At 42.8% G+C, this 27123-nt stretch overlaps 1 protein-coding gene across 5 annotated transcripts in view; it reads left to right on the top strand.

The window, feature by feature from the left end:
- LOC128771632 (dynein axonemal heavy chain 11) overlaps positions 1 to 27123 on the top strand; it is a 36748-nt gene that overhangs the window by 8243 nt on the left and 1382 nt on the right. For 2 of the 5 annotated variants that reach the window (XM_053887142.1, XM_053887141.1), the window contains exons 25-81: positions 369 to 593; positions 748 to 839; positions 907 to 1033; positions 1103 to 1246; positions 1319 to 1552; positions 2170 to 2301; positions 2415 to 2575; positions 2636 to 2792; positions 3053 to 3198; positions 3260 to 3376; positions 3448 to 3586; positions 3653 to 3745; positions 3817 to 4011; positions 4074 to 4151; positions 4219 to 4351; positions 4495 to 4622; positions 4885 to 5033; positions 5426 to 5576; positions 5655 to 5786; positions 6174 to 6347; positions 6874 to 7078; positions 7226 to 7391; positions 7460 to 7562; positions 7681 to 7920; positions 7981 to 8142; positions 8244 to 8437; positions 8496 to 8658; positions 9079 to 9202; positions 9313 to 9455; positions 9529 to 9690; positions 11727 to 11960; positions 12025 to 12171; positions 12248 to 12361; positions 12427 to 12570; positions 12855 to 13037; positions 13123 to 13224; positions 13286 to 13420; positions 14969 to 15142; positions 15278 to 15513; positions 15579 to 15701; positions 17601 to 17805; positions 17864 to 18028; positions 18393 to 18533; positions 18666 to 18836; positions 19262 to 19384; positions 19450 to 19643; positions 19712 to 19860; positions 19962 to 20089; positions 20639 to 20866; positions 20936 to 21127; positions 22043 to 22171; positions 23126 to 23368; positions 23431 to 23613; positions 23678 to 23793; positions 23951 to 24063; positions 24125 to 24265; positions 24326 to 24580. In XM_053887142.1, coding sequence (XP_053743117.1) covers positions 369 to 593; positions 748 to 839; positions 907 to 1033; positions 1103 to 1246; positions 1319 to 1552; positions 2170 to 2301; positions 2415 to 2575; positions 2636 to 2792; positions 3053 to 3198; positions 3260 to 3376; positions 3448 to 3586; positions 3653 to 3745; positions 3817 to 4011; positions 4074 to 4151; positions 4219 to 4351; positions 4495 to 4622; positions 4885 to 5033; positions 5426 to 5576; positions 5655 to 5786; positions 6174 to 6347; positions 6874 to 7078; positions 7226 to 7391; positions 7460 to 7562; positions 7681 to 7920; positions 7981 to 8142; positions 8244 to 8437; positions 8496 to 8658; positions 9079 to 9202; positions 9313 to 9455; positions 9529 to 9690; positions 11727 to 11960; positions 12025 to 12171; positions 12248 to 12361; positions 12427 to 12570; positions 12855 to 13037; positions 13123 to 13224; positions 13286 to 13420; positions 14969 to 15142; positions 15278 to 15513; positions 15579 to 15701; positions 17601 to 17805; positions 17864 to 18028; positions 18393 to 18533; positions 18666 to 18836; positions 19262 to 19384; positions 19450 to 19643; positions 19712 to 19860; positions 19962 to 20089; positions 20639 to 20866; positions 20936 to 21127; positions 22043 to 22171; positions 23126 to 23368; positions 23431 to 23613; positions 23678 to 23793; positions 23951 to 24063; positions 24125 to 24265; positions 24326 to 24573 — 9030 coding nt within the window. In that variant the 3' untranslated portion in view covers positions 24574 to 24580. Of the gene's footprint in view, positions 1 to 368; positions 594 to 747; positions 840 to 906; positions 1034 to 1102; positions 1247 to 1318; positions 1553 to 2169; positions 2302 to 2414; positions 2576 to 2635; positions 2793 to 3052; positions 3199 to 3259; positions 3377 to 3447; positions 3587 to 3652; positions 3746 to 3816; positions 4012 to 4073; positions 4152 to 4218; positions 4352 to 4494; positions 4623 to 4884; positions 5034 to 5425; positions 5577 to 5654; positions 5787 to 6173; positions 6348 to 6873; positions 7079 to 7225; positions 7392 to 7459; positions 7563 to 7680; positions 7921 to 7980; positions 8143 to 8243; positions 8438 to 8495; positions 8659 to 9078; positions 9203 to 9312; positions 9456 to 9528; positions 9691 to 11726; positions 11961 to 12024; positions 12172 to 12247; positions 12362 to 12426; positions 12571 to 12854; positions 13038 to 13122; positions 13225 to 13285; positions 13421 to 14968; positions 15143 to 15277; positions 15514 to 15578; positions 15702 to 17600; positions 17806 to 17863; positions 18029 to 18392; positions 18534 to 18665; positions 18837 to 19131; positions 19183 to 19261; positions 19385 to 19449; positions 19644 to 19711; positions 19861 to 19961; positions 20090 to 20638; positions 20867 to 20935; positions 21128 to 21833; positions 21941 to 22042; positions 22172 to 23125; positions 23369 to 23430; positions 23614 to 23677; positions 23794 to 23950; positions 24064 to 24124; positions 24266 to 24325; positions 24581 to 27123 lie in introns of those variants that run through there. The other 3 variants (XM_053887143.1, XM_053887144.1, XM_053887145.1) reach the window with 3 other exon arrangements.

Here is a 27123-nt window from a genome sequence, read left to right as displayed (position 1 = left end):
TTTCTATGAGCTTGAAGATGTTGATTGTTTTTCTTTTTGTTTTTTTTGCTTGCCGCTGCTCTGAATTACTTTTCTGGAGACATTTTAAATTCAATTAACCAGTATAACTCAATATCAGGAAGATTTTCATGTGTTAAACTGATCAAACACGGGTCAGGTTTCAGAAGGAAGGGATGATAAAAATAAGTAATTAAACAACGTTCCGATGTGAACACAACAAATCTTTTTTGAAGACATTTGAATTTACTAATGTCTTGCAAAGGATCTAATATTTCATCTCGTTGAACGGGGGAGCAAGTATTTAGCTTGCATCACAAACAACTTGTGGAAACAGATAACAGAGGGGATGTGTGATATTCCTCCGCCAGGTCCAGCTTCAAGGCGTCTTCCAGAGCAAGCATGTGGACCACTTCCTCCTCCAAGTGGTGGAACTCCAAAATCAGTTGACCGTAGCTGACTCAGTGCTGATGGTGTGGATTGAGGTCCAGAGGACGTGGGCTCATCTGGAAGGCATATTCAAAGGCTGTGACGACATTTGCCAGCAGCTACCTGAAGATGCTAACAGATTCCGAGCTATAGACTCAGAGTTCCAGGTATAGGTGGACACACACTCAACATTACTTCTATTAATACCGTAGGGAGACGTAAGAATGAAAACAGCAAAATATCTCACTCATTCTATAGGGACTGTGAAGTTCCTCTTTTTGATCTTTTTGTCTTTTCTTATGTTTTACTGTTCGTTTGCAGGACTTGATGTTCGCAAGTGCCAAAATTAAAAACTTTATTGAGGCCACAAACAGGCAGGGGCTGTTTAAAAAGCTGGAAGATCTGCAAAAAAGGTTTTCATTATCTTTATGAACCACAACTGTTTATATGTTTACACACCTGGTGTGCGTTTTTGAACAGGTTATCGCTGTGTGAAAAAGCTCTAGCTGATTATCTGGAGACAAAGAGAATCGCCTTCCCGAGATTCTATTTCATTTCATCCGCTGATTTGTTAGACATTCTCTCCAAAGGAAGCCGACCCAGAGATGTACGTACTGCTGATCATTCTCTATAAATTCTGGTTCATTCGATGTTACTATAATTTATGTGTTTTCAGGTTACTTGTCATCTCTCAAAGCTGTTTGACAACATGTCAGATTTGGAGTTTGAGCACATGGAGCATTCTAAACTTGCTGTGGGCATGTACAGTAAAGAACGGGAGCATGTCCCGTTCCAGACAGGATGTCACTGCAATGGCCTGGTAATTCTGGGATTTGATTGATATTCTCTCTTCGATTTAACACTCTCTAATAGATTTTTCTTTTGCCAACAGGTGGAAGTGTGGTTGACTCGCCTTGAGGAAACCATGAGGAAGTGTGTCAGGGATCATCTTTGTGAGGCTGTAGCTGTGTACGAAGAAAAACCCAGAGAGCAGTGGATTTTAGATTTCCCTGCGCAGGTGGCTCTGACGGCCTCGCAGATCTGGTGGAGCAACGACATGGAGCTTGTCTTTCAAAGACTGGAGGAGGGATTTGAGTCATCTCTGAAGGAGTACAACAAGAAACAGGTATCATATGTGATCAAACTATTTATTTATGTATTTTTTCCCTTTGTTTTTTGTTAATAAATTCATCCTAAATTAGTCTGAAAAAATAAAACCTGTCAGTTGGCTGTCAGATTTCATTATCATGGACTACAAAGATTATTTTTCTCAGATGTAACCTGTAAATGTTTGACTCTTCACTACCACACAAACCTCTCATCCCTCTGTCAGGCCATGAGAGAAGGCTTCCCTCATCAAGTTGTTTAGTCACCATGATCCAGTGACCTGGCTCGCCCGTGTAGCGTAGTGTGACGTGCTGTGCTCACCGTAGTATTATAACTCTTGTCAGTTTCATCAGCGCTATTTAAGGTTAGCATGTCCTTGGCTGCCGTTTTAATAATCTCTCTCCCGTCAGCAGACGCAACTCTGCTGATTAGATCTGCTGTCAGCCTGGACTAGTGACAAATGCAAGACGTCCGGCCATGTTTTGTATAAATAATCGAGCGAGTTTATTTTTTCTCTCTTTATTCATGCCATTGTTGAATTGATGTGATTGACCTTAACGATGAGTTCAGGGTCAGAGGTTTTCTTTGTGTTTTAGCACTGAGTTTGTGTTTAATTTAGGATTTTTTTAATTTCAGGTTTCGCAACTCAACTCATTGATTACCATGTTGTTGGGAGAATTGAACCCAGGTGACAGACAAAAGATCATGACTATATGTACGATTGATGTCCACGCCAGGGATGTTGTTGCTGGCCTCATCGCTCAAAAGGTGCGAGCAACAAGACTTAAACAAACACCACCCAGATGCTTTCAAAGTCAAAGATGTCCTCTTAAAAGGTTGCACAATTCTCTCATTGTTTTCCCTGCTGCCTTCTGCTCCAGGTCACAAGCTCTCAGTCCTTTCAGTGGCTTTCCCAGCTCCGACATACATGGAATGAAGTGCAGCGCAATTGTATGGTTAAGATTTGCGACGCACTGTTCCCTTACCTTTATGAGTATCTGGGAAACACGCCACGGCTCGTCATCACACCTCTCACAGACAGGTACCATCAAAAACCATCCATTCTAAAACAGAGTCGTATTTGATACTGTTGCTATTTTAGGTGCTACATTACACTGACCCAGTCACTTCATCTGACCATGAGTGGGGCCCCCGCTGGTCCTGCTGGTACTGGGAAGACTGAGACCACTAAAGATCTGGGTCGAGCAATGGGGGTCATGGTTTACATCTTCAACTGCTCAGAGCAAATGGACTACAAGGTTTGTTTGTCAACTGCCTTCCACCACCTCAGTGTTGAAGTCAAACATCACACTTGGTGCATCACTAATGAACTAGTTCTGCACTTAATTTGGGAATTAGAGTCTGCGCTACACTAACTTTTAAATGCTATGTTGCTGCCATCTTGTCACAATTTCTCGTGTGAAGCACATTGTAATCTCAACAACAGGTTTTACTGGCTTCATTAAAGGTCAGGGGTTGATTGATTATCTCTAGGTTTCAATCTCTTTTTGTATATCAGTCCATAGGTAACATCTACAAAGGACTGGTCCAGACGGGAGCATGGGGCTGCTTCGATGAGTTCAATCGCATTCCTGTGGACGTTCTGTCTGTTGTGGCGGTGCAGGTGAAAACCATACAAGATGCCATCCGATCGAAAAAGAAAAGGTGAGTTATTTGGCTGAAAGTACAATGCGAACGGCTTTTGGGTAAACCTCTGTGTGCTTAGGTTCATGTTCCTGGATACGGACATTGTTCTGAAACCTTCTGTGGGGATTTTCATCACCATGAATCCTGGTTATGCTGGCAGAACTGAGCTCCCTGAGAATCTAAAAGCTCTGTTCAGGTGTGCTGATTACATTTCTCGAGTTACCGTGTTAAATGTCAGCTCATTCGTTTTCATCTGTCCTGCTCCAGACCCTGTGCAATGGTGGTGCCAGACACTGAGCTGATTTGTGAGATAATGTTGGTGGCAGAAGGGTTTTGTGGTGCTAGGCTTTTAGCCAGAAGGTTCATCACACTGTACAATCTTTGTAAGGAGCTACTTTCAAAACAGGTATGCTGGAACCGCTGCATTACTTCAGTTGTATACAGGTTTTCATATATGCATTTGTGTTCTCAGGACCATTATGATTGGGGTTTACGTGCTGTCAAGTCAGTTCTGGTTGTAGCTGGAGAACTCAGAAGAAGAGAGAGGCAAAGGCCCGAAGATCAGGTCAGTGTTGAAGGTTTAAAACGCTGCTACATGTTAGTGAGCTGGCAAACGCTTAACTGTGGTTTGGACAGGTGCTGATGCGAGCGCTGAGGGACTTCAACTTGCCTAAAATTGTCACAGAAGATGTGACCGTCTTCTTGGGTCTGCTTGGCGATCTGTTTCCAGGCCTGGAGGTGGAGCGGGAGAGAGACTATGAATTTGAAAGTGCTGTCCGGAAGGCCGCTGTTTCTCTCCGACTCCAGCCAGAGGAAATCTTTATCCTCAAGGTTTTCGCAGAGCAGTTTTCAAAGTCAAATGTAAATCAAAACTAATATCTTCATGTTTTCAGGTGATGCAGTTGGTGGAGCTCATGAATGTGCGGCATTCTGTCTTTGTGATTGGGAATGCTGGCACTGGAAAAAGTCAGGTTAGAATGAAAAGACAATTGTCATGGTTAAAGAAACTGATCTGAAATTACAGCTTTTTTTGTTTAGATATTGAGAGTCCTGCACAAGACCTATGTGAGCCTCGGGAAGAAGCCTGTGTGGAATGACCTTAATCCTAAAGCTGTAGACAGAGATGAATTGTTCGGCTTCATCCATCCCGCGACTCGAGAGTGGAAAGATGGTGATTAGTTTGAGTTAAAAAAACACAACAGTTCAACACTGCAAAATGTGCTTTTACTCATCTGAAGTCTTCCAGTTAAAATGCACATACATTACTTACTTTGCAGTGCAGTTTGTCGTTGACATTCTTCATCTTTGCGTTAGGTTTGTTTTCATCACTGATGCGGGAGCAGGCAAACATCTCCCACCAAGGACCTAAGTGGATTGTGTTGGATGGAGACATTGATCCGATGTGGATTGAATCACTCAACACAGTGATGGATGACAACAAGGTACCTCCCTCCTGTTCACTCATACACAATCGTACAACACATAGCAGCCTATGTGGTGAGGAATGAAAAAGATGTTTCTTCCTTCCTGAGGTGTGAGCATTCCAGGTGATTAATTATATCTCAGTCATCTGTGAAATAAGATAAAGTCTGTCAAACAGGCTGAGATATGATGGTGCTTTCTCATAGCACATTTTGTAGGTGTGTTTCCTACTTTTGAGAACTTTATTTTGTTATTAAAATCTTGTTGAATTGTGTATCTAAGGTCTTGACTCTGGCCAGTAATGAACGTGTGCCTCTCACCTCGTCCATGAGACTCGTGTTTGAAATCAGCCACCTGAGATCTGCGACTCCCGCCACGGTGTCCAGAGCAGGAATCCTGTATGTCAGCCATCAAGACCTGGGCTGGAACTTGTGAGTCCCTATCTACGCCTGTATTTATGTGGAGTGAAACTACAGTACTGATCACGAAGGAATATTTCTGACTGCTTAGTTGTTGTTTTTTAGTGGCATTTTTTTAAATTTGGTTTTCAATTGCAGTTTTATTTTATTCATTCTCAGCTAATAACATTTATATTTGATTCTTAGTTAATTTATTCGGCACGCTCACTAGTGGACAATTTATAGGCTCAGCGAGGTGGGGTGCTGGTGGGCGAGGGATTTTCCTGCTGTTGGTCCTGTTGGTGCATGATACTCTGCGAGTGACAAGTCCCACAGGGGCCAGCAGGGGAGATGCCACCAAAGCCGGGGATTCTGTGTCGGCCTGTGTGGCGATGAACGATTTCTCAAGTGTCATTTGTCTCCAGACATGTTGCCAGCTGGATCGACCAACGAGAACGCCAAACCGAGCGAACCCACCTCACCATTCTGTTCGACAAATATGTCCCTCGCTGTGTGAAAGTGATGAAAACAGAATTTAAAACAATCATGCCGATTACAGAAAACTCAATGGTGCAGGTACACAAAACTATACTACTATCCCCCTTGTTGAACTTACAGCAATAAAGCAACATTAACTGTACTATTTGTTTTCAGACACTCTGTACATTGCTTGACTGCCTTCTCACACCAGAAAACGTTCCTACTGACTCGCCACGAGAGCTTTACGAGACCTACTTTACGTTTGCATGCATTTGGGCTTTTGGTGGAGCTTTGTATAATGACCAGGTAATATTGACTCATTCTGAAACTGTAATTTTAACTTGAAATATTTACAAGTTATATGTTTTTTCGCTCAAATGTGTGACTCAGGTGCTTGTTTTCATAATGGATATGAGTCTGAGAGAATACCAAGAAATATTTGTCATGCTTAAAACACACTAATATTAATTTAGGTATGCATGTAATATGTGACTTTATGGACTGTTACAACATGTTCACTGTGCTGTCACTTGATTGAAGTTCTTTAAAGCACTGTATGACGAGATGCGACAATGCTGATTGATGATTGATGTGTGGAATGCATGAGAATAAATTAAGTGTAGCTGCCTATCGTTTAAGGTAATAGCAGGGTTGTTCGTTGAAATGATATTTATATCTCTGTTGATTGACTAGCTCTGCGATTACCGGGTGGAGTTCAGCCAGTGGTGGACTCGAGAGATGAAGACTGTGAAGCTGCCAGCACAGGGGACAGTTTTCGACTACTACCTGGACCCTCAAACCAAGCGCTTTCTACCCTGGAGTGAGAACGTCCCTGCTTTTGAAATGGAAGCAGGTCAACCATTACAGGTGAGACAGTTGCTCAAAAAGCATTATGGACGAGACGCACGCTCAAACTCGTACCATTTTCAAGAAGTAAAAATGAACAAAAAGCCATATTAAAATGTTTGCGTGCTTGAGTGAACATAATAGGTGAGGGGAAACTTCATGAGTTTAGACCTGTGGAGCTAGAATGGATGACAGGCTTGCTGCTGTGTTTGATTACCATCTGTTGCACCCCATACCAGACTGTGTGGGGATGAAGTCACGAGCAACAAAGCTCGAGCAGTCACCCACGCTCTATTGTCTTTCTTTATGCTCCTGTGTACAGCTGTGAGTGCTCCAAAGGCTCTCGCTGAGCCATAATTAGTGGGGTTTTGTTCCGAGCAAATGATGCTATTATGACAGAATAGTCCCGGAGTACTTGGGAAATACAAGAAATTATAAATCACGTGCAATTCACTGAACACATGTCTGTCAGTAAATCACTCCCAAGGAACTATAATAACCATGTATGTTTCTGCTCCCTCTCGTCCTGCTGTTTCTATGATTGCAGGCTGTTCTAGTGCACACGGCAGAGACTGTGTGTCTGCAGTACTTCATGGACTTGTTGCTGGAAAGGAGACGGCCACTGATGCTCGTCGGCAATGCTGGAGTGGGGAAGAGTGTTGTTGTGAAGAATAAGTTTGACTCACTGCCAGAGAGTTACATGACGACCAAAGTACCTTTCAACTACTACATGACATCCATGATGCTGCAGGGTGAGTTTGTTGAACCTCATCAAATGAGCTCTAGCACCATCTGCTGGCAGCTTGGCAACAAGGTTTTATAGCCCTGTTGTTGAGCTACCTTCACTCACAAATATATATAATAAGTTTTGACCCAAATAGTGTCTTTTTCATTCACAGAAATTTTAGAGCGCCCGCTGGAACGGAGAGCAGGCAGGAACTATGCTCCTGTCGGCAACAGAAGGCTGATCTACTTCATCGATGATATGAACATGCCTGCAGTGGATGGTTATGGAACAGTGCAGCCACACACTCTCATTCGCCAACACCTGGACTATGGGCACTGGTGGGAAAACATCAGCACCAGCAAAACTATCTCTTCAGTCAACAAACTGATTTTGTTCTATCATTTAGGTACGATCGACAAAATCTGGCACAGAAAGAAATACACAACACACAGTATGTTGTCTGCATGAATCCAACAGCTGGAAGCTTCAGTATAAACCCAAGACTGCAGGTGCTGAAGTTCACCTCTAATTCTAATGGTTTTTTTTTGTTAAAAAGTATTATATTCCTATTAAATTATTATTTTTGAGTTTTATTAACTCCTTGTACTCGTAATATTTTTCCTGCAGAGACATTTCTCAGTGTTTGCAGTCAACTTCCCATCAACGGAGGCTCAGATGTCCATTTTTGGTCAGATCCTGAGCAGCCATCTTTTGCATCTGCCATTCGCCGCCTCTCTCCAGAGTAGCGGCGCAGCCGTCGTCCGAGCTGCAATCACGCTTCACCGCAAGATGCTTCAGCACTTCCTTCCCACGGCCGTCAAATTTCACTACATATTCAACCTCAGAGACATGTCGAACGTCTTCCAGGTATTAAAGAATGCTGCGAGGATGTCAGTGCAAAGATGTTAAGTTGGTGTTTTGTGTCAGGGTCTTCTATTTGCAAGGCCGGACTGTAGAAAAGATGACAGTGACCTGGCACTGTTGTGGCTCCACGAATCCCGCAGAGTCTACTCCGACAGGCTGGTGGATGTTAAAGACCATCAACAGTTCCAGAAGCTCCAGATGGCGACTGTGCATGAGTGCTTCGAGGTGCCCACCTCATTATTATAATGAATTTATTATTATTTTATTTCCTTCTCTACGTGAAAGAATGCTTCCTTTAATTTTGATTTTGAACATTTCCTTTCTAGGGAGTGGATATAGCAAGGATGAGAAAAGAGCCCCTGATCTATTGTCACTTTGCCCAAACGGCTGAGGAGCCGTCCTACACTGCTGTGACCGACTGGGCTGTGCTCAGGAACGTCCTTACTGAAGCTCTAGAGAGTTACAATGACCTCAATGCAGCTATGAACCTTGTGCTGTTTGAAGACGCGATGCAGCATGTGTAAGTGGATTTGTAGGGATAGGGTTAGGCTAAGCTAACACTGTTTCTGTGCTCACAGATGTCGCATCAGTCGCATCCTGGAGTCCCCCCGGAGTCACGGCTTGCTGGTTGGAGTTGGGGGCAGCGGGAAGCAGAGCCTGACTCGTCTGGCTGCTTACATTTCCTCTGTGGAAGTCTTCCAGATTACTTTAAATAAAGGCTACAGCATTCAAGATCTGAAGGTAAACAACATGCATGTGATTATTACACTGAAATATGCTGTCATTAAAATGACGTATTTGTGTTACTCAGATTGCATCACATACATTGGTTTTATGTTGAATCATCCTCAATAATTAACTAAGATTGATGCTTTTTCGAATAAACTTAATCAATGTTTTTCTCAGGCTTCATGCCGGAATATTGACTGGACTCATTTCTGACCCATCTTCTTTGCCAATGTGGGAAATAATTGTCAAACATCATTAAAGCCCACTCAAAATGATTTCAATATCGCATTGATAAAAACTAGTTTTGTCAATTTCATAAATTAATAATCTCTTCTCGAGGTTCAACGTGTCATATTGAGGTTTTCCGATAATGATTATTGGACATTATTCATAATTGAGTTTGTGTGCATTCATCACTTCTGTCTTGTGTAGATGGATCTGGCAGGTTTATTCCGAAAAACTGGGAAGAAAAACCAGCGAGTGGCTCTGCTCCTTACTGAGGCTCAGATACCTGATGAGCGATTTCTGGTCCTCATTAATGACTTCCTGTCATCAGGTCTGAGTTTGTAGAGATGTGGATGTGGATATGTCACTTTACATCTGTGCTAGTTTTGAAAATCCATGTTGTCTCCCAAACGTGTTACTTTTGACTCTCTTGTTGTGTAGGTGAAATACCTGAACTTTTCAGTGAAGACGAAATTGAAGAGATAGTGTCGAGTGTGAAAACAGAAGTCCGAGCTCTGGGACTCCTCGATACCAGAGAGAACTGCTGGAGGTTTTTTACAGACAGAGTTCAACTCCAGCTGACGGTACTGGTTTTATTTGGTGGCTAGTTGAGGTTACACTAAAGTATTAATTATGCTCCTTTGTGTCTCCCCAAAGGTGATTCTGTGTTTTTCACCAGTGGGAAATACCCTCCGCCTCAGGACCCTAAGATTCCCCGCCCTTAGTCAGCGGGCCACTATAGACTGGTACCATCCTTGGACCTCAGAGGCTTTACAGTCAGTCAGTCACAGATTCATCCAGGAGATTGAAGACATTGAGGTAGGACTTTCACATGCAAGTTTAGCTGTTATTTCTTTCTTTCTAGGTGATGGCCTTCTTCTTTCCTCTCACATGACGCTTTGTCTTCATCCAGAGTGATTTGTACTCAGTGACATCCACTCGCTCAGTTCCCAAACAGGCCTAATATCAAGCTACTGTTCATGTCATTCTGAACGTATTTTGCGCTTTTTTTCCCCAAGTTTCAGTGACCCAAACAAAGTATCCAATAATACCACAGTGGCTGCTACACAGAGCTTCAAACATCTCTCCCATAAACCAGACTGAGTTGGACTTTAATGAACACCTTTTAATTACCGGCGTGCAGCTGGATTAACTTTCCCATAGATCCCTCATCATTAGTTCACCGCTGAGGTGCTGACAAATTGCTGAACACATGTCTGGAGACTCGCAGTGAGCGCAGACGCATCATTGTTTTCCATCATCGCAGCGAAACCATCACAACCCCGGATCATTTATGTTAATGAGTGAAGAGTGATTAAGCACATAACGACCCTCTTAGGAGACACAGCTGTCACAACCAGGAAATAAATATAATCAAATATGTGAACATGCTCCAGATGATTGTTTTTCACTGTCCATGAGTGTGCTTGGGCATCTGCCAATGTTTTTCTATGGGAGAAGAAATGATGGCTATAAGAGGGAAAATGGATCTTGACGTTAAAGGACACTGGTTACAATTGTTCAGGATTCAGAATGAACAAACAACTTAGTGAATTGACGGTTTATTTTTTTAACCCTTTATTTACCGGGCAGGATGTTACATGTGGGACTGAATTGACCGTAACTCCACCAAGGTTAATCCTGTCTAGAAATTGCTAACAATAAAGAGTCTGAGCTTTCTGCTGATGTACTGCTGCAGACCAGAGTCTCCTGCATGTATGGCAAGAGCTACATGGGCTTCTCAGTACAGTAACTCCTGAATGGTTTCTGTGAGAAGAAAACCTAAAAGCTTTCCAATGATGGCATGTGACACGTGGTGATAGTAAAAATCCACTATAGGCCCCCAACTCTCTGGTGTGGTAGCCTGTGCTGCTGCTAAAATCTCTGGAAAAATGACTGCCCCCCTGGAAAAAAAAACTGAATAATAAGTCCAGGGGTGAAAGTGGTTATTGTAAATGTCTAAAATTGTTCAAAATTCATTATCCAAATTGGATTACTTATGTAATTTAGAGTGCTAATCATATTATGAAAAATCTGCTTGTGATTTTGTTTATCTACTGTATTTCAAATTATGAAAAAAAACAGATGATAGTTATCAACATTGTCTCCAATTCCTTTGGGAAATTAATGACAAAAAAACACAGTTAAAATGTTGATGCAAAACAAGTCTTTAGCAGTTCAATGAGGGCAAAGACATTGGTGTTAAAATCAGAAGACCGGTAGTTAGTTTTTGGTTGATCAACATGAGCGATGCCTCTGTCACTGAAACACCATTTGATACAGAGTTATGCAGACGTATAGATTATAGCTGCGTTGCTCTGTTATGAATTGTTGCTGAACAAAACTATGCCAACCAAATTAATGAATTGATATTTTAACATCTAAAAGGGATCAGTTACAGATTCATTTAAAGTTTGTGAATTCACAGCTCAATGACGGTGAAATCAATGATTATGATGGCAGATAGCATTATATGAAATACGAATTATCTACTGGCTTCATAGTCAGTAACAATGGCTTCTCTGCGGTGTGACATCCCCATTAGCCTCTCATTTGTTTTAGCTTCCATTGATCACTAACTGCAAGAGAAGTAAGGCTACTACTGAATAGAAAAAGATAGTGGACTCCCATGTTTACTGTGATTTACAAACCATGGCATCTCACTGAAGTCAAATCTCTCGGCTGCACCTAGATTTCAGATTGAGTGAGTCGGTCCGGCTTACGAAGATGGAAAAACCTGCAGATGAACTCTAAATATATGAAGATAATATTTCAGTCGTTTACAGGTTGGGGATGTTAAACTGTGCTCAATCGAGGCTCGGCTTCTCACCGCTTGTGACTGCTTATTTTTACAGCCTGCCGTCCAGGAATCCATCAGTCTTTTCATGGCCTATGTTCACACCAGTGTCAACCAGGCAGGTGAAAAATACAGGCGGAATGAGAGGAGGTACAATTACACCACCCCCAAGAGCTTTCTTCAGCAAATCACCCTATATAGGAACCTCCTGCACAAGAGCCGCTCTCAGCTTCATAACAAGATGAAGCGGCTGGACAGTGGCCTCCAAAAACTGCAAACCACCGCCACCCAGGTGAGATTTTAAAAAACGATTTTTCAGCGTCCAGTATAATTAAATGGGCAGCTTTTGTGTGTAGGTGGCTGATTTAAAAGCTAAACTGGCGACACAAGAGGCCGAGCTTACGTTCAAAAACCAGAATATGGAAGCGCTCATTGCAAAGATTGGAGAACAGACTGAGCGGGTTAGCATTAAAAAGGCTGCTGCAGATGTTGAGGCACAGAAGGTGAGATGTTCTGGACATATCTCGGTGTATTATCCACATTTTTTAAACATTTATGTTGATCTTCATCTATGTGCAGGTATCAGTGATTCAGGCAGAAGTCTGTGTCAAACAGAAGGACTGTGAGCAGGACCTGGCCAAAGCAGAGCCGTCTCTAACCGCAGCCACCGCCGCCCTCAACACACTCAACAAGGTATATTTGTCATCCTTCCGAAGTTCACTCTTTTATTTCTGCATTTATATTTCCATATTTCTTAGGTAAATCTCACTGAGCTGAAGGCCTTCCCCAACCCTCCTGTGGCAGTGATTGATGTGCTCGCGGCAGTTATGGTTTTGCTGGCCCCACGTGGTCGAGTTCCAAAGGACCGGAGTTGGAAGGCGGCGCGAGCCTTCATGGGCAAGGTTAAGCTCCCATCATATCACTCACTCTGTCCTCATAAATGACATTCTAGTCTGTCTTGGGTCCTTGACCTGGTCTCTCACTGTCATCTCCTGCGCTGCTCTACAGCTTGATGAATATTCTCATTTAATCTGGATGTGATGACCTGCTTCCTCACCTGTTTAAGTGCTTGAAATACACTGAAGATTACAGTTCTATACAAATTAACTTACTGCTATGATAACACTACACTTATATACATTTGACATGTTATGTCTGACAATGGTGTTTGTGCTGACATCATTAGGTGGATGACTTCCTACAAGCTCTGGTCTCTTATGACAAGGAGCACATTCCGGAGTCCTGCTTGACCGTTGTAAAGAAAGAATACCTCAGAAAAGCAGAGTTCCATCCCGAGCAAGTTCAGACCAAATCCACGGCAGCTGCCGGCCTCTGTGCCTGGACTATCAATATCGTCAAGTACTACGAGGTCAGTCTGCTCTCCCTGCCTATTCCTCGTATCGTTTGGGTCAGTGGTTGATTGTGCACTTCACTTGTTTATTCTTCTGCACTAGATATATTGTGAGGTCATTCCAAAGAGACAAGCGTTGGCACAGGCAAATGAAGAACTGGAGGCTGCCACAAACAAACTGACAGCAGTTCAAAAGAAGCTGACAGTAAGTACAAATATTGAAGTATGTTTTTGCGAGTTCTCATTTTTCCACTCTTTTTCTTTAGGATTTGGATGCCAACCTCCAGAATCTGACGGGACAATTTGAAAAGGCCACAGCCGAGAAAATCTGTTGTCAGGGTGATGTCACCAAAACTAACCAGACCATAGAACTGGCCAATCGACTCGTCAGTGGCCTGGAGGTATGAAGTCTGAGCTGGAGGAAGTTATCCAGTATTTAAATGCTCATTTGTCAAGCTGTTCAAATAAGATGGTGATGGTTTTAGAGCGTGGACACCGTCTTTTACATTTAAGTCAACATGCACTGCCATTTCCTTTATTTATTTTTATTAGCTTAGTAATTTAGCCTTTTTTTACTTGGCCAGTGTTGCTTACCCGTATTTTTGCCTTTATTTGGAGAGTAATTCCCCAGAGAGATCATATTCAGAAGATGTTCATTTCTGAATTGTGTTCCTTTCATGAAAACATCCATCAGTCCACCCTAATTTAGAGGCTTTAGTTTTCTGTTAAAGTGACACATCTTTAGCCTTCTCCAATCTGTATTTAGTTATGTTTAAAATATCTTTTAAATTCGATTTTTTTTTGTCAGAAGGCAATGAACATATTGACTCAAAAACAAATTTTAATGCAACAGCAATTTGACATTTTATTTTTATCTTTTGATGAAGAATTCTATTTTGAGCCCAAAGAAATTCTCAATTCAAAAACAACGCATTCTGATGAAGTATTATTTATGAACCTATTTCACTGTATGAAAGTGATTTGAACAGTTCCTCGGCCTGTAGGCGGATTTAAATAGCTGAGTGTCCCCGGTCGACGCTCTGGCAGACAGACAGACCAACACTTGTGAGATGTGGAGAGAGGGTTGAACAACAGACGACGCATGGCTGCACTGGGCAGCCTGCTGCCTGAACAGCTTCCAAGAGAAGAAATGAAGAGAGATTGAAAGAACAATGCTCTCAATCTGCATTCACAAGGCTGTAAACACATCAGCCGCACGAGCAGTAATTTATTCTACACTTTTAATTTAAAGATTAATTAGAATATCAATGCTACAAAAGACTGTCTTGCTTCCTTTCCTGGCTTCTCTCCTGTTATGTTTACAAATGCTAATATGAGATGAAAGGTAATCATTGCAACGGCCAAGCTCTTATAAACCGAGAACAAATGTGGTTTGCATGGAGCGCTTTGCCTTTTAAGCATATCAAGATAAATGTTTTTTCTCTGTGGCATTGACCTGGAAGCAATAATGTTAACACTAATAAATCAGGCCATCTATATTTAATCATTAACTTACCTCAACAGCTGTTGGAAATTAACAATGTCTCACCCCAGACTAAGTGATGTTACAGGCAATCCATAATACATTAGAGCGAAATTATAGTGATTTTTAACTGTCTGGGAATTCATAACGTGACATATCCTAGATCCACTGCCCCTCGTAAGAAAATGCCATGAATGATTTATCGGTGCAGCGCTGTCAGAGTCATTGTATTGAAGGTTTATATAAATGCTAAATTGATGCAGATTGGATGTACAGCAAAACCTCCAAAGCCATTCTAAGTGAATTGCATTACTATTCTCTCCTTTCCTCTGTTTGTGTGTTGGAAGGTGGCCAAGCAGAATCCCACTGTGACGCCTCAGGTGTTTATGTTGTGTTCTGAGATGTTGACTCACAGTGTTATGTACATGTATTATGCCTGAGATTACAAGTGTCTCTGTCTCTTCAGTCGGAGAAGGAGCGTTGGTCACAGTCCCTTGTTCAGTTTGAGAAGCAACAAAACACCCTGTGCGGCGACATCGTCCTCACGGCAGCGTTCGTCTCCTACATGGGTTATTTCACCAGGCAGTATCGCGAGGAACTCCTCAGAAACAAATGGATTCCCTTCCTGAAATCACAAAAGGTATGGAGGCTGAAACACTGTACAGTGGTCTTTAACTCACATTACTTATCACATACAAGGCCGTCTGTGTGGGTCATGCACCCCAGTAGCAGAGCCTCTAATCGACTTCAGTTTCTTTTCCTGCTTCACGTCCAGGTCTCCATACCCATGACAGATGGCCTGGATCCAATCCTCATGCTTACAGATGATGCCACTGTTGCTGCCTGGCACAACCAAGGCCTGCCAAATGATCGGATGTCCATGGAGAACGCTGCCATCCTGACCACCAGCGAGCGTTGGCCACTCATCATTGACCCACAACAGCAGGGAGTCAAGTGGATACGAAATCAGATCGGGCCAGAGCTTAGGGTGGTTCAACAAGGACAGAAAGGGTGAGAGAGAGAGAGCCATGTTTTTACTGAAATCAGTGGATCATTTTGTTATTTCTGTCGGGCAGGTATCTGGATGTGATTGAACAGGCATTAGGCTGCGGTGAAACAGTGCTGTTAGAGAATCTGCCGGAAAGAACAGACCCAGTCTTGGAACCGTTATTGGCCAGAAACACGATAAAAAGAGGAAGGTTAGTAATGTCACACATTTCCCAGAATTGCTGTTATTTTACAGTCCACTCTAATTTCTCCTCATTCCAGCTTTAATTGTTGACATTACCTGCTCTTGAATTTTGTACCTGACTGTATGATGTTTCAGTCAAACATCCATACCGAAACCTGACTGCAGAAAAAAATAACTGACCTCTTCCTTTTGAAGGAGAAAAAACCCAGCTATCTCGATGCAGCCAGCCATTGTTAGCGTAGCATTTAATCTGATTACAGCCTCACGGCATTTAAGGTGCTCCTCGAAGACTTGGCGTTTTCTTGCTTTCTGGGCCGTCCATCTAAACAAACGCTGTCCTCAGCAGTTGCTATCAACTATCCACCTCTTTCTAAACTCAAATCTAAACTAAATTTAGCATAATCATCTCTGTGTCAAAATACCTTAGTTGTCCTCAAACAAGACTCTAAATACAAGAGACATTTCACTTTCCTTCTAAATTTATTTATCGGCATTTAAAATGTGAGCACTTATGCTCCCAGTTTGCTAGAAAACTACCTCTTGAATGGTGAATAGTGATCCATGTAGGGTAACAATTTTCAGCTACTGTTAAGGTAATCAAGTTTTATTATGTGTTTAAAATTTGTATTTCAGGCTGTTGCTGGCCGTATAAAAGGATTTGGGGAGGGTCCTGATTTGGTCCCTCTGCCTTTAGTTTGACACGTGTTCTCTATAAGTTTTATCATTTTTAAATCAATGAATAGTCTGTCTTCCTCTCTGATTCAAAATGTCCCCTCGCTGTCCCAGTGTGAAGACAATGGCCACGGAAGAACCAGATGGGTGAACCTCTATGGCTCACCAGTGAGCTGTGATGGAACACATTATGATGACCCTCTCTTACATTATAAATGCGCTTTCAGCAGGTGTTCTGAATCCCTGAGGCCAACATATCGATTAGCCCATCAGGTCTGGTGATAGATGTATATTTGTGTGTTCATATTCTTTAGGTGTGATGAATATTGAGCAGTGGGCCCTCAGTGTGGAAGCAGAGATGAGGGCAGTCATGGTTATGTATTAGGGGCTCTCGTCGCAGATGAAAAGCAAGCATGTAGCGCTCATAATCCATCATTACAGCAAATTGCACTCAACTTGAATTTTTTTTTTTTCATGTAGGTAGCCTAAATACTTGGTCAAAATTACCATTTAATTTACGACCCGCACATCAGGGGGAACAGTTCAACAGAAGCAGAAGAGGTGACCACAAATGAAGTAGAAAAGTACACGATCGACTGTGACCTTCTCCAAAAATGTTACATCTGTCTTTTGTGCCGTTCTGACTATTGAACATCTTGTCCTTTGTTCATGGAGCCCACTGTGGACTCCTGTCCGTCCAGACGTTACAATCCATCATAGCAAATCTGATTATAAGTTTATCCCTTGTAGATGACCCGCACACTTGTTTCTGTCGATGATTAATACAACCTACTAGGGCAGCCATGATGGATCTGGTAGGGCTCCACGGCTGAAGTTCATTAATAATTGGAATGTTGTAGAGTGTGAAGTAATGAATACTAATTATTCCTTTCATGGCTGACGGAAGACTACAAGCCAATCCATCAGCAAGGACTTTAATTTGGTGGAGTAATGGTTCTATCAATAGTACATTAATTCTGGCTTGTGAAGATATAGAGAGTTGAACCAGACCCTGACCATGAGGAGCCGGGGCTGGAAAATTGGGGCCTCACCTGATGTCCAAAGGGTAATTAGAGAAAAATGAAAAGCCACTAAGTTTGTCGAGAATTTAAGTGTAATTAAGGAGCAGATAAATGTTGGCTCGTAAGGCGATATTTGTTTATCTAACAGGAGTTATTTCAAAAGTTTGAAAAGCTCTCTCAGAATGTCATGGTGGTATGCCTCCTTTCCACAGGTACATTGTAATTGGAGGAAAAGAGTGTGAATACAACTCTAACTTCCGACTCATTTTGCACACCAAAATTGCCAATCCTCATTTCCCCCCGGAGCTCCAAGCTCAGACCACCCTCATCAACTTTACTGTCACCCCGACCGGTCTGGAGGAGCAGCTTCTGGGGCAGGTGGTCTCCAGGGAAAGGCCTGATCTTGAGGCACTTAAGGTAAATGTTGTATTGATCTGTCAAAGAGAATAAATAACTAACCACCGTTGATCTTTAGAGGGATCTGACAACGCAGCAGAACGTCTTCAAGATCGAGCTGAAGAGGTTGGAGGACGACCTGTTGAGTCGTCTGTCAACAGCTGAGGGCAATTTCCTGGGTGATATCTCTTTGGTGGAGCAGCTGGAAATTGCTAAGACAACAGCAACCAGCATTCAGGACAAGGTAACGGGTCATTTGTGTTAAGATGCTGGTTCATGTTTTGATCTGCAACCTGATCAGAACCAGGCAGCTAAGTCGCTTTTCTCACTAACATTCAACTGCTGAATGAATACAGAAGTGGAACCTACTTGATTCTTTTGCTATATTTACGTATTTGATAATAGTAATACACATATACATGCATGTCTGATATTATCTTAATGTCAGTCCTATTTACCAATAAAACCTGCTGTTCCTACTGTTCTGGTCCTGCATCCACAGCATTCCTCTGGCTAATGTGAGGTTTGGAACACTTTACGTGTTCGGAGTGTGTTTTGGAGCATGACTGAGAGCCTCATAGCTCATCATGTGCAATTGGAACACACAGGTGGTGGAGGCCAGAGAGAACGAGACAAAGATCAACGAGGCTCGAGAAATTTACCGCCCAGCAGCTGAGAGAGCGTCACTCCTCTTCTTCATCATCAACGACCTCAGCAAAATTAACCCCATGTACCAGTTTTCTCTAAAGGTGAACCCTTCCATCCCACTGTACTCTTAGTGTATATGTTCGAAAAAAGAGAAGATTTTTCATCATCACCAAAGGTAAAACCTTTGGGGCACCTGTCAGACGCTTCAAACTTCTCTTCTATTTTCCATCCAGACCTTTAACACGGTGTTCAGCAAAGCAATGGAAAGTGCAGAATGGAATGAGGATCCGGCGACCAGAGTGCAACATCTAACCGAAGCCATCACCTACTCAGTATTCGTGTACACCAGCCAGGGCTTGTTTGAGAGAGACAAGTTAACCTTCTTGTCACACACTGCCTTCCAGGTGAGAAACTCTGTGCCGCCTCTTAGGTGGAGCTTCCTGTCACCCTCATCAATCAAAGTTCTTTTCTGCCCACACATTAACTTCAATTAAAAGCAGTCGGCAGGACCATACGCTGCTATTGATTACCTCTCATGCTTTGCTCATTGGCTGCTTTTTGGACAGGTACTTCTGACAAGGAGGTTGGTTCTGGCAGCACAATGAAATTATCTGTCATTGTGGCGACTTTAACTTCCTGGAAAGTGTGAAACTCTGACAGCTGTTCTTTGTGTTTCTGCTCCTCCTCTATGGTCTTCAGGAGATTGATTTAGATTCATCAATAAGGATCAATTCCCCAGGATGAATAAAGCTACTGAAATGAAGTACAAGGCACTTGTACAACTGCAGATAACTATGATGATACATCACAAGAAAATACTTCTCTGCAGATTCAGCTCAAGGAAGACCAGATTGATGCTACAGAGTTTGACTTCCTCTTGATGTTTCCTGTGGGAGCCTGTAAAGTCAGTCCTGTGTCCTTCCTCTCTCCACACACATGGGGCTCCATAAAGGTACTGTTGCAAGTAGCAAAGCTCATCAGCCATCAGCCTCAGTGCTGATCCTATTCTGAACACAGATGATTTCCACACTGGATGGTTTTGCTGCGCTGGATAGAGACATCGAAAGCTCTCCCAAGTGCTGGAGAAAGATCGTTGAATCTAGTTTTCCTGAGAGGGAGAGGCTTCCTCAGGACTGGAAGAATAAAAGCGCACTACAGAAGTTGATCCTGCTGAGAGCACTGCGGCCCGACAGGGTGACCTACGCCCTCAGGTAGGTTTGCCTCATGATTTCGTTTCAAGTTTTGTGGTTTATTAATCATTGATACTTACGTCTGGCAGGAACTTTGTGGAGGAGAGCATGGGGTCCAAGTACACAGAATCAACCAGCCTGGAATTTGACAGGTTGTTTGAGGATTGTGGGCCATCCACCCCGGTGTTCTTCATTCTCTCACCAGGAGTGAATCCACTTAAGGACGTGGAAAAACTAGGTACTGTGTCCAGTTGTTTTAGATTCATACTAATATGTAGTCCTCTTCTGTATTTATGCACTAAGCTGTGGTTAGCTGTGATTATATCTTTTTCTGGATAGGATTGAAGCTGGGATTTTCACTGGACCAGGGGAACTTGCACAACGTCTCTTTGGGTCAGGGGCAGGAGCAGGTGGCTGAAAGAGTTCTGAAGAGTGCTTCCAAAACTGGACACTGGGTGATTCTGCAGGTATGAAGCCGTCCCAGGAACTCCTCAGCAGGGATATCAGAGCGAGACAAGAATGAGTCTAATGATTTCATCTCCCCCAGAGTAAAGGAAATAAACTCAATTTGGTTCAATAAGAGCATAATTGGCTAGATCAGCTCCATAAATGCCTCCTGTAGCGGCAGGAGACGGCAGCCAAGCGAGTCCCAGAAGTCTTGTTGCTAATTTAAAACGGATCAAGACAAATCAAGGTTATTAATTTAGCTCAGTTTTTGGCTGATAAGTCAATTACTCAAGCTCAGTGCGCGTTGAGGTGATGAAATAAAGTAGAGGGACTTTCTCTTCTTGTTCTTTTTCATGTTCTTCCTATGCCATTGTCTTGTCTAGTCACAAACTTCATGTTGTCATCCCTTATTAACCTCATCATCATCTTCCTCTTCTTCATCTCTAACATTCTCAGCTTCCAAACCATGTTGCCTGCCTAACTTTGCCTCCCTACCTCATTAACTATATGATTATTAAATAATAACTTTATCTGAATGTAGAACCTTTGTTTATATCCTCGTGTGTCAGAACATCCATCTGGTGGCTCGCTGGCTCCCAGCTCTTGAAGGCCTACTGGAGACATCAGCCGTGGACAGCCACCCAGACTGCAGGGTGTTCATCACTGGAGAACCAGCACAGAGTCCAGAACAGCACATCATCCCACGAGGCATCCTGGAGAATGCTGTCAAAATCACCAACGAGCCTCCTACTGGCATGAATGCGAGTCTGCATGCCGCGCTGAACAACTTCACTCAAGTGTGTTGTGACCCTCAAAAACTTTTAAAATGCACCAACTGAACTATGTCACTTTTAACTTTCTCGCAGGATACTCTGGAGATGTGCTCAAGAGAGCAGGAGTTCAACTCCATGTTCTTCTGCCTCTGTTTCTTTCACGCTTGTGTCACGGAGCGACGGAAGTTTGGACCTCAGGGGTGGAACCGTAACTACCCCTTCAGTGCGGGTGACCTCACCATCTCAGCCAACGTCCTGTACAACTACTTGGAGGCCAACACCAAAGTAAGCGTCTGTTGTGGGTTTTGCTTTTAAAAGGTTTACCATACAAGTATGCTGAACTGGTGTCTTGAGAAGAACAACTGTATTACTGTGGTGTGAGGAAATAAAGTCTGATCAACACAAATCGACACTAGAAAAGATATGTCAAAACACTCATGAAAAAAAGACTTAGGTAGATAGATAGATATATTCATTCAAGAATATACAGTAATTCAGTGGCTAGTACAAATTTAATTTTGACTTAAAGTTTCAAAACATCCATAAAAATGTACCAAAAGGACTTTTAATTTGTTCCACTGCTCAGTACTTCGGCCCCCCCACCAAACGCACCTATAATTTAGCTTTATTTCAAGACGACAAAAAATCTATTCTTTGGTTGCATCATCCCTCTCAACCGCTAATGTATTTCTCTTAGAACTCCTATTACTCTGGTCACAACCAATTATGCCTCTGAGCTATTCTGCCCTCCAAAAACGAATGTCCTTCATTATGTTAACCAAACAGTAACCTGCATGTGCGTATACAGAGAATTCATTAGAGGGGCAATGAAGCGTTATCCTAAATGTAATTACATGCAGCCGATGTGACAGTTCACAACGCTACATAAGTGATCACTGCAATTAGAGCTGATGAAGGAAGCAATTTGCGAAACAATACAGGTACAAATGATTCTGGACCGCCAGCTTTTGTAATTTGTTATGAATCACAGGTTCTTTTCTTCCTCCTTCACCCTCACGGATCATAATCTCCGCCTGAGGAAGTGACTCAGTTTAAAGAAACATCTTTTCGTTGGAACCATCATTACGATTATCGAAGAGCTTATTAAGAAAGTGAGGATTCAGATCCTGCTTATTATTTCAATTGTTCGCAGGAACAATATTATAAGAAGAAATGAACCGTCTGTGTAATCTACTTCAGTCTTTGCAGGTGCCGTGGGAGGATGTGTGCTATCTGTTCGGGGAGATCATGTACGGAGGTCACATCACAGATGACTGGGATCGAAGACTCTGCAAGACCTATCTCCAGGAGTTTATGAATCCCAAAATGGTGAGTGGGATGTGTCGGTGTTGTGCAACATTTTTATGCCTATTTTTGTGAAAGGCAACCTGGAGTGACACTTTTTCCACTTGTGAGATGGTTGATGGAGACACTTCCATCTAGACATGGGGCTCTGCTGCCTCTTTGTGGGAGCATGTTGAACCAAGAAATTACACTCACAGTTTGTCTGCTTATTCTTTTTGTATAATTCAGGGACCTGTTAGTCTGACATTATTTCTGACTTTCATGTATTTTGAAAACAGTCCGGGGAGTGTTTTTTAAAAAAACAAAAAAAGTTTTTCTGTTACATAATTTATGTAGTTATTTTTTGGATATGATGAAAATATCCTGATTTCTTTTCAATTATACAACATATTTTCTTTTTTTTAATCATATTTTTTAGTTTAAATACATCGTATTTCTACCACTGTATTGACTTCATTTCTGGTGGTGGGGTCCAGACTGCAGACTGCTGGCTGGACTTCACCTCAACAGTGCTTAAAACTGCTGTTTTGATCCAGTTACCGACCCAGGTATCTGCCTGGTGTGTGAGTGTGCACGAGGAAATGTGAAATTTGATTCAGGATTTTACTACTTTCAGCAGTTTGCTTTTTGCATGACTTCTTATTTAATGTGCTAAAGTACAGTAAATAAGGCTTTCTGCATTTCTTTCAACAGATAACTCACTAGATGAAGTTGATTGACTTTTGAAACCTAGCATTTTGTCCTGTTTTCAACACAATGGCATACCTTTTTGTTTTATCTGTCAGACTCAGCTGCAGCGGAACATTAGTGTTGCTGCACCAGGGAAAGAGTGCCATCTTCAGATGCAAATATGAACTGCAATTTTCCAATGGCCTCCATATCATATCATCATAATCCCACTATAACCCAGCAATTGTGCTTTTTCAATTGTGCAATTGTGCTTCTTGTTTTCTAATGACCCAAATATCTTTTGTAAAGTTTGAAGGTGAGCTCTCCTTGTGTCCCGGGTTCCTGGCGCCTGCGTTCATGGACCTTACTGGATACCACCGATACATTGACGAACATCTTCCATCTGAGAACCCATCTCTGTACGGCCTCCATCCTAACTCTGAGCTGGAGTGTCTGACGGTGACCTCAGACGACCTCTTGAGGACCTTGCTGGACCTGCATTCTGAGGACTCGACAAGAGGAGAGAGTGAAGCTCAGAGCTCGGAGGAAAGGGTAAAGATAAAAAGACCGTCCGTCAACTTGTATAAAGATCCTAAATCTGCTGACTGTTGTAGATCAACTCTGTCATTGAGGAGATTCTGGAGAAGCTTCCTGAGGAGTACAACATGGTGGACTTAACGGCCAAAATCACGGAGCAAAACCCTTACGTGACAGTTTGTCTGCAAGAGTGTGAACGCATGAATGTACTGCTTTCAGAGATAAGGAATTCTCTGAATGAACTGGAGCTTGGCCTGAAGGTGAAGTGACTGTTCACTGCGTTCTCCTCACTTTCACTCACGCTTTGATACCGTCTTCTCACAGGGGGAACTGACCATATCTGCCAGTATGGAGGCTCTACAGTCGTCCTTGTCTACTGACTGTGTTCCTGACTCCTGGTCCAGACTCTCCTACCCATCAATGAAATCGCTCACTAACTGGTAACCATTTTGCATCATAGTTACTTAAATCATTGCATATTTAAAACAAATTATAATATTGAATTAAATTCAATTATAATAACTGGATCAAGTAATTCTGGAGATCCATCTGTCTTTTTGAGATGTTTTGATCAATAGATGTGTTTTTGTGTATTAGGTTCAGTGATATCAGATCCAGCTGTCACGAGCTGGACGGCTGGACTCAGGATTTTGTCTTGCCCGCAGTGGTGTGGCTTCCAGGACTCTTCAACCCTCAGTCTTTTCTCACTGGTAAGCTCAAAAGTGAAGTGAAAGAGGTTTTTATAGTGACTGTGGTGCCTTTTTTTCACAGCTGTGATGCAGACCATTGCTCGGAAGAATCAGTGGCCCCTGGATAAGGTGACTCTGACTGTGGATGTGACGAAGAAAATCAAAGAGGATTTCGGTCACCCCCCACGGGAGGGGGCCTACATCCATGGCCTCTTCATGGAAGGTGAGTGGGAGTCACGGTGACCCTGTGTTTTAAGAGTGTAACCTTTTATGTGTCTTCCAGGAGCGCGCTGGGACACTCAGGCCGGGGTCATCACTGAGGCAGTGTTGAGGGATCTGACCCCATCCATGCCAGTGATTTATGTGAGCGCAGTGCCAGCCGAGGAGCAGGACCTCCGAAACACCTACAAGTGTCCGGTGTACCGGACGAAACAGAGAGGAGCCACTTATGTTTGGACTTTCCACCTGAAGAACAAACAGCCACCTGCAAGGTGGATTCTTGCTGGTGTGGCGCTGCTGCTGTCTGTGTGACAGATCAGTGAGTACTTTTGAGCCCAACATGAACCAATTGTTATCCTTGAATTCTCATTCTTCGCTCCTAAATCATCTCTTCGACATCTCCTTGTTATCATTTATTATAATTTATTATCACCTTTGAACATAAGGAGGGTGTTAAAGGCACAAGGAGGCATCTCTAATGGCTGCTGATTGATCCATGCAGATAAACTCACACAGTCTGAGATGAGTGTGAGTCCTCACGACTGACTCTTCAAAAGATTAACCACACAACTTAGATGCATGACAACAACAGAAGGATCATTATGATACCCTCATTTTTGAGGAGGACTAGTTGCAATCCGTTGAGATTACATCAGTCTTTTCAGTCCATTTCGACCCTGGCAGAATCCTAACTTCTCAGTGGCAGATAATATCTGTTGTTCTCTCACATTTGACACGACCTTCAGGGTTGGTCTTTCTTGCTTTTCCTGGGAGTCGCTGAAATCAGATAATTCCCAGTCCTTCCTTTGTTATGTTAAAACATGTTCTAAATCAGAGGAGGACATTTCATTTCACAAGAGGCCGCTTCAGAAACTCTCGTCCACTCACAATAGATAATGGTGATAAACTAAAAAGTAATAAAAAAAGCAGATCAAATGTAACAAAAATAAAGGTCTTAATACTATTCAATTAAAATGAAAGTGAAATAAAAAACATGCATGAAAAACATGTCCAATCTAATTAATTTAATAATTTAGTTCAAAAAATAAATAGGTTACTAATAACAATGGAGTGGAAAAAGACAACATTACAATTAATTTATTAACTTTTAATGTTTCAAATGAAAAAGGAATTAGTTAAAGGAAATTCATGTTGGTGTAAGGGGGGGTTGGCATAGACAGTTGAGGGTCCAAATGTGCTGCACAACACCCAGGCCTGACCCAGATCACAGATAATGTCTCTGAAGTATAGCGACACGTTCAGACCTGTTGTGTCTGTGTGCGCCGCTGTTGATCGGCTCCCAGGAGACGCTCCAGTCCAGCCGTGATTTGTTGGACGCTTATGTCTCCATTTTGGAGCATGTAATTCAGGATGAGGAGCATATTTTATTGCAAGGTCAAGATTAAAAAAAGCTCCCCGGCTGCCCTCTGCTAACTGAGTGATACACAATGCCGTCTGGAGGGATCCTGGCCTGAATTCCCAGGAGATGATGTGCACGGTGGCTATTGACTTTTAAATGAGGTGCATTTGACATTGACCTTTTGTACGTCGGAAGCGGAATACTAACAGAGCAGGGTAATTCATGCAGCCGGGCCCCGACGCTGAGAGCGATTCAGTGCTACTGATAGTTTTCTGTGAGGAAGCTTCTCATCTGATTACGCTTCTTTTATCCCTCTGCTGCTGATTGACCTTCTACCAAGAAATTCCACTGTGTCTCTAACAGAATCTTTTCAACTTCACAATGAAAATTGGCTGATTAAGTGGTCTTAAAGGCTCTTGGCTTATGGGTTTAACAAAAAAATGCCATTTGTAATATATAGTTAATGTTTTTGCTCCTCGCTGACATCAGTAGCAATCTTATATTTATTATATTTATATTTATTGGCCGTAACATACTGTATATAGGTCTGAATAAGGTGACCTTTTGGGGTCAGTGCCTCCTCCAGCTGAAGGTGTTGCACCTTTCTTCATCCAGATGTAGACACTGTTTGAGTTTGATGGAGACCATTAAAAGAGCTCAAGGTCCAAACTGGACCAGGAAGATTGATCAGGACTGTGACGTCCAAGCTTCAGTATTCCACCAGTTTGCTACTCTCTGTGAGACCATGACTACTTCCAGATTTTACTCCAGCTCTCCATATGTGCGTTGGCAACTTGGACTTTTCCAAAGTAACTCGCAGCGTTGCAATTCGGCTCTCAGCTCCTCGCCAGATGGCGGCTAGATGTTGTTTCCTCTCCCTCAGTTTCCTGTCGCTTCTTCTCATCTGCTGCTCCTTCCTCTCATTAGTGCGCCACAACGGCCAGCCAGTGATTTGGTGACAGGGAAATGATATGGTGCTCGCAGAATTGGGAGGAAATGGCAGGGTGCACACGGCCTGCCACAGCGGGGGGTTGACACTGATCTCCACGATAAAGGCCAAACAGGACACCTGGTTAAAGTCATTAGTGGCATCTGCGTCGCACCGCAGCCCACAGAAGCAAAATGAGTGTCTTGACGCCGTAGTATCAGGTGATGAGCAGATGCCGTCATGTGACAACAGCTGGTGCTCAAACGTTTATGTAATGATCACTTTATGACAGCGACTATAATAGGATGACCATTACAACATGTCAGGTGACTAGTGTTACTGTATCATCATAGCTACATCATGTCATGTGATGACTGGGAGTTAGCAAGAACTCCCATCCATCCATCCATGGATGATGACTGGGATCATCCAAGGGATCATCCATCCATCCATCCTCCCCTGCTTATACATCGCGGGGTCACGGGGGCAGCAGCTACAACACAGAGCTCCAAACGTCCTACTCCTGGGCAACGTCTGGTAGCTCTGTCTGGAGGATGCTGACGCTCCCTGGCCA

Source organism: Synchiropus splendidus, chromosome 15, assembly GCF_027744825.2.
Source record: "Synchiropus splendidus isolate RoL2022-P1 chromosome 15, RoL_Sspl_1.0, whole genome shotgun sequence".
Classification (NCBI taxonomy): Eukaryota; Metazoa; Chordata; class Actinopteri; order Syngnathiformes; family Callionymidae; genus Synchiropus; species Synchiropus splendidus.
The sequence above is the reverse complement of the archived record's forward strand: the minus strand, read 5'-3'. Positions and strand labels throughout refer to the sequence as shown.